A 6,087-nucleotide genomic window follows, 5' to 3' on the forward strand; every position below is an offset into this window, starting at 1 on the left:
TGCTCTTTAATTACCCTCACAGGTTCAGCAGAAGTGTTGTGTTAGCACTTAGAAACCACAACGTTTAGTCGCTTCTCTAAAGTTAAATGAGACAATTTACATGAAGCTAACTTGGCTTCACATAAACGGAGAACCAGCTGGCCCGGCTCTGCCTGAAGGGAAATAAAATCCACCTAAACTCTTGAATTAACATGTTGTATCTTGTTTAATTGTACTGAGCCAAGATACAGATAACAAGTTATAACAAAAACATACTTTGCTGCAAGTAAAAGTTCTCCCTGCAAAGTCTTACTTAGGTTAAATACTCTGAATCTGTAAAGCAACAAGTAAATAATGTCAGAATATACAACAGCTTTAAAAGGTGGTGGAGTAGAAGTAGTAAGAAGCATCACATTCTCCTTAAAAAGGACAAAATAAAATGTCTAAATTATAATAATCATAATATTCAATGCACATACATACATATATATATATATTTGTGTATTTTACATTTTCTATGATTATATTGCCCCGTGCCAGATCTTTCTTTGTCAATCGCTTTGTAAACATATTTTCCGATCTAATCATTGTATAAGTAATCTTTATTAGTAGTATAATCTTGCAGTTCTACATGTCTCTGTGGTTGTGCTGAGATCATATTTTGGGAACCCTCCTGTAGATAAGTCTTATTTGAGTTGTACAAGTCCACAGGCAAGAAAACTAGTTTGTTGGTTTCAGGATAATACAAATGTGTACCAATAGCAAACATGTGTGTGTGTTATGGAAAACACTGTAGCCTGAAGTGAAAGTGAAAAGCAGAACTGAGAACATGTGAGAAAAAGTTAAAAAAAAGACATTAAAAACGGTACCTCAGGCTCAACAGTAGAGTCCCACTTTATTATAGGCACCATAGCTCAGTGCTGAGAAATCAGCACTGAAAATACCTTAAATATTCCTTAAGTGTGTTTCATTGTAGCATATATGCAATATTATAGTTATGTATAATTTGATTTGTATTGGTAACTGCATCAAAACTCAATATACATATATGTACAAACTGTGGAAATGTTTGTCTTATGTGTATTTAATGAAACACATACAACAATACATTTGAAGTGTGATACATTAACATATACTAATATATATACTAAAACTAAAGTATACATATTTTTAAGGTGCAATGATCGTGCCATGCAGCTGCAGAAGTAGAGTACTGAGCCATTTTTGGGTCCAATTCAACAACAGTATATAGTTTTATAATTAGACCTTTTTCAGGAAAAGCACATGTTACTAATACCATTCATATGGCTCCGTGTCTCCAACTGAAATATTGACTGGATGAATTGCCATGAATTAGTTTTTAGACATCCATGTTCAGCAGAGGATGATTCCTCCTGACTTTTGTGACTTTTTGCTCTGACGTTTCCTGTTTCCTGTGAAAAGTGCCGTGAGATTGCTTACACACTTTTTACGTTCATTTTCTGGAAACAGGGATCCTTTTGTCCAGGACCCTGACACTGAAGCAGTGACGTGAAATTCAGCCATCATTCATTTTTATGACATTTTTAGACCCTGTGACATGTCAAATCGTCCACTGGGAAAAAGTCTGTAAAATCAGTTATAAGAAACAAACCAATGGCCGAAAATGTACTAAACTATAAATCTGGATTTTACTTGGTGACAATGAAACTCTATCAGCTCGATTCACCCACTCAACACGGGGCAGATGGTGTGGGCTTTTCCACGAGGACAGAGGTCTCTTTGGATTGCCGAGAAGGAATGAGGAAGTGTTGACTTCCCTGGAACAATTTGGCAACTTTTGGAGCGAGAGCATTGGAGTCTTGTGCAACAAATGCTGTGTGCAAGTTGAACCTCCTCGAGATCTCAGTGCCAGATCCATCCGGGGCCAGTGTGAGGCACTGCAGGCTTGGGCAGTCTGAAATAAACAGCGACTACAGCACATTGTGTTTTCCTTCTGGGGACAGGCAAAAAGTATGCCAGAAAAAAATGGCAATTGAACCTTGGAGTGTTTCGGCAATGGACTTGACCTCATTAAGAGGTAGGTGCAGTAAAGATCAGTGGATGTAGACACTGAATCCCTCTGTTATCCAGTGGAGCCGATCAACATGGAGTGGACTTTGACCTACCCAGAAGCCCCACGTGTTTCTCATCAGTGTGTGTACATAAGAACAGGTCTTATAAAAGATGACAGCAAGTCGTCTTCGACGCCTCCAGGGACTGAAGGAACTTGTAAGTACATGTCGAAAAGGCAGATTGTTAGTTTAGTTTGGCAAACGCTGTACTTTCTGTTCTTCTAAAGTCCTTCATAATCTGTAGGAAGACCACGCGTTCTTTCCATTATCTCAAGTGAGTACATTATTAAAATCCATACTACTGTTTATGGTAGATGCCTTTGAGACAGTTTCTGGAACCAACATGCAAAACAGTTTCTGTATTGTTGTTACACATCACCACGACAGCGTGGAAGCTACGATCGCGCCAAGAGACGGAGCGTAGAAGTCCATATTGTCAGTCGGCTTCCTTGTGAAGTGTGAAAAGGGATGTGAAAATTGTATCAGCTGCTTCAGACATGTGGGGCGCTCCGTGGGTGTGAACTCAAATTACATTGCTGTTAGTTTCTGTCAGGAGGGACTTGATCTCCCACTGGCTTCATCTACGAAAAAACAAACTTGTCCTTAACTTGCTTTTGATACATGGATGCACGGGAGATTTTTTACATCTGCTCACATGAATAATTAGGAATTCACTGCCTCGGCCAACAAGCAAGGCTTTTCCAACACGTGATTTTTTTTTTTTTTAAATTTCCTGTTATTTTAGAAGAGGGAACTATTGTTTTACTAAAGAACTATACATGCATTTGACATTGGTTGACATTTAATTGGTTCTTAGTTGCTCTGGCCCACCTCAGTAGGCATTCGGATGACGGTGGAGGGTTGTCAACAGATTAAACTCGGCTATTGGGCGATCCAAAGTGGCCTACGTGGTTCCTCCTGCTTCTCCAGCTGACATACATCCTGGATCATTTTCTTTTGCACCCTCCACACCCCCACAGCCCACATCCTGTCACGGCTAGAAACTCTGATTTCCATACCCAATTGCTCATTTGTGGTAACTTTAGTTGAACTAAATCACAGATAGTCTGACAGTTTATTTGTAATGCTATGACTTTATGTTCTAGGTATAACACACATCTTCGGTGTAACCATTTGGGGAGGCTTCTTCTTTTTCTTCTCCAAGCGTTCTTCATACTGATCCGGCCGCACCATGGCTCTGCTGGTCCACGTGCTGGCCTGTGCCTTCGGCCTGGGCTCTTGGGTGGCGGTGAATGGTCTGTGGGTGGAGCTGCCGGTCATCGTCAACACTCTGCCGGAGGCCTGGACGCTCCCGTCCTACCTGACAGTCATCATCCAGCTGGCCAACCTGGGGCCTCTGCTGGTCACCCTCATGCACAAACTGTACCCGGGTCGTCTGAAAGAGCGCGTCGTCATCTACTGCCTCCTCTCCGTCGGCATCGTCTCCTGCGTCTTGCTCGTCTTCTTCTGGGACAAGACCACGATAGTGGCGGGGGAATCGCACAGCACCGCCTTCTTCATCATCACCTTCTTCCTCTCTCTGGTGGACTGCACCTCCTCAGTGACCTTTCTGCCCTTCATGATGCAGCTTCCAGCGAAATACATCACCACATTCTTCATCGGGGAGGGGCTAAGCGGATTCATTCCTGGCGTACTCGCTCTGGCACAAAGTGTTGGCTTCGGGAAATGTGTTAACTCGTCTCAGACGGCGGGAAACCACACGGACGGGGGCTCGTGGTCATCGCACACAGAGTATCTTCCGCCCAATTTTTCCACAGAGGTGTTCTTCGTCCTCCTAGCGGTCATGATGTGCGTGAGCCTGGCTGCTTTTGTCGCGCTGAACAGGCTTCCTCGGACTTTTGAGTTTTCAACCGAAAACCTCGTGGCGGACCCCGTGGCGGCCGTCCGCTCCGGTCTGGAGAACCCCGGAGCAGAGACCGACGAAAAGGGCGTGAAAAGCCAGAGTGAGGGGGCGGCGCTGAGCAAGCCTCTGTTGGCTCGCTCAGAACTCTCTGCGTACCAGCTGACCTTCATCTACTTCATGGTGGTGTGGATTAACTGCGGCACCAACGGCTTGCTGCCCTCTGTGCAGACGTACTCCTGTAAGTCCTACGGGAACCTGGCCTACCACCTCTCTGCTGCGCTGTCCTCAGTGGCCAACCCGTTGGCTTGCACCATTGCAATGTTCTTCCAAAACAGGTAAAGGTTATTGTATAGATTTAGATTAGAGAAGGTTAGGTTTACTCGTCTTAAAACAATAGCTATTTGAACATTTAACCAGGTTTTACTTGCAGTTGTGGGTCCTCATGTCCATACTGGTCTGGAAGAGATCCCTTTCCAATGCTTTTCCAGTATAAGTGATGGGGGATTGGAGGGGGGGGGGCAAAATCCACAGTCGTCATTGAACTTCCGAGTTCTGTTACAGAGCAATACCTCGTTCAAAAACCATTCAACATTTGAAACAAAACTCATAACCAAAAGAGAGGGACGATCATTTTTTAAAATATAAAGTCTTACAATTCATATTTCTGATACCGTTAATCCAAATTTCCAGACCTGTACTGGACAGAAAGGACTTGTAGCTAAGAAATTGGGAAAATAATTTTAAAAAAAGAGACTTGGTAAATTTTATGGATATTGACAGTAAGTGCCCGTGCTAATTTGCTAATTGGCTAATTTGTCTTAATAAAAGTAAACCTCAGGAACACGCTTTATTTTGTCCGAAAGACATGAAAGAAATGCTGATTGTACAGAGTCATTGAAGCTTGTGCAGAAGCACATTAAATGAACATCATGGCACATTGTTTATGTGGGAAAATACGACTCAATTAAACTATCCTTTTGAAAGATAACTTATCTTTTGTCTCTTATCTCTAAGTAGAATGAGGAAACTGATAACACACCGCTGTTGTTTTCAGGTCGCTGGTGTTTCTTGGCGGGCTGACGGCACTGGGGACGGGATTCGGCAGCTATAACATGGCTATGGCGGCTATGAGTCCATGTCCTCTGCTTCAAGGGTCCGTGGCGGGAGAGACCATCATTGTACGTGAGACTCGAAACATGCGTAACACCACGAGTGGCGGAGAAAGAAAATACACAGAAAACATTTCTCAGTGGCAAAGTTCAAGTTAAAGAGTATTGAGCAACTCTTTCTACTCTCATAACTGATGACATGGAACATGTTTGGGGTGTGAATATAAAATCCTTTGATTTACTTCGGCACAAATGATGTAAAATAAATGTCTCAGATCATCATTCAGATGAGTCCTCTATGTTCTTTTGCCCTCACCAGGTGCTCTCATGGCTCTTCTTCGTTGGGACGATGTCTTATGTCAAAGTCATGGTGGGTATTATCCTGAGGGACCGGAGCCACAGCGCCCTGGTCTGGTGCGGCGCTGCAACACAGATGGGCTCGCTGGTTGGCTCGCTCACCATGTTCCCGCTGGTTAGTGTCTACCAGCTGTTCAAGTCAGGGGACATCTGCAACACCCAATGTCCTTTGTGACAGTGAATCTGAGAGCCACATTCCTGAGGAGGCCGGAGACGCTCTCGTGGGAAAGAAGAAGTTTGAGCTCATCCAGTTCTTCCCAACGGTTGAGGAAAAGATCAACACCACAAAGCATAAAGACTCGGCTCTGTTAAAAGTACAACATCTACCTACGAGCCCTTCTACTGATCGCTAATCATCAGATCATCAACCGGTTGACCTTTTATGATTCATGCTCAATCAACACATGGAGATGTTGTGGTCCTGAAGTTGTGTACTCTATGAGTGCTTCTTGATGACCATCACAGTTGGAGTGTGTTTTTTAAACTCCTGCTGGTAAAATTTTCTCTTTAACTTGATTGAGGCAGGCTAGTTGTGGCCATGTTTTTAGTCTTAATGCTACGCTAACCAGCTGTTGACTCGAGCTTTATATTTAGGATATAAACAAAGGAGTGGAATCAATTGTTTCTTTGAACTATCGGCATTAAAGCGAATAAGTGCTGCTTCTGAAAATGTCAAACAACTCCG

At 43.2% G+C, this 6,087-nt stretch overlaps 1 protein-coding gene across 3 annotated transcripts; it reads left to right on the forward strand.

Moving 5' to 3' along the window:
- The first annotated feature begins 1,896 nt into the window (after positions 1–1,896).
- On the forward strand, positions 1,897–5,788 carry slc52a3-1 (solute carrier family 52 member 3-1). 3 transcript variants are annotated; one of them, XM_068597903.1, is made up of 4 exons: positions 1,897–2,229; positions 3,238–4,271; positions 4,991–5,114; positions 5,365–5,788. In XM_068597903.1, exons 2-4 carry the CDS (start codon positions 3,265–3,267, stop codon positions 5,575–5,577), a joined length of 1,344 nt encoding a protein of 447 aa, XP_068454004.1. In that variant the 5' UTR covers positions 1,897–2,229; positions 3,238–3,264; the 3' UTR covers positions 5,578–5,788. The 3 variants fall into 3 exon arrangements, with proteins under 3 accessions (XP_068454004.1, XP_068454003.1, XP_068454002.1); XM_068597902.1 differs by having other exon boundaries at positions 2,204–2,346; positions 3,179–4,271; XM_068597901.1 differs by lacking the exon at positions 1,897–2,229 and having other exon boundaries at positions 2,935–4,271.
- Positions 5,789–6,087: the final 299 nt, after the last annotated feature.

The sequence above is a fragment of the Clinocottus analis genome, unplaced genomic scaffold (genome assembly GCF_023055335.1).
Source record: "Clinocottus analis isolate CAN_PGR_092001 unplaced genomic scaffold, fCliAna1.0.p SCAF_4, whole genome shotgun sequence".
Lineage (NCBI taxonomy): Eukaryota > Metazoa > Chordata > Actinopteri > Perciformes > Cottidae > Clinocottus > Clinocottus analis.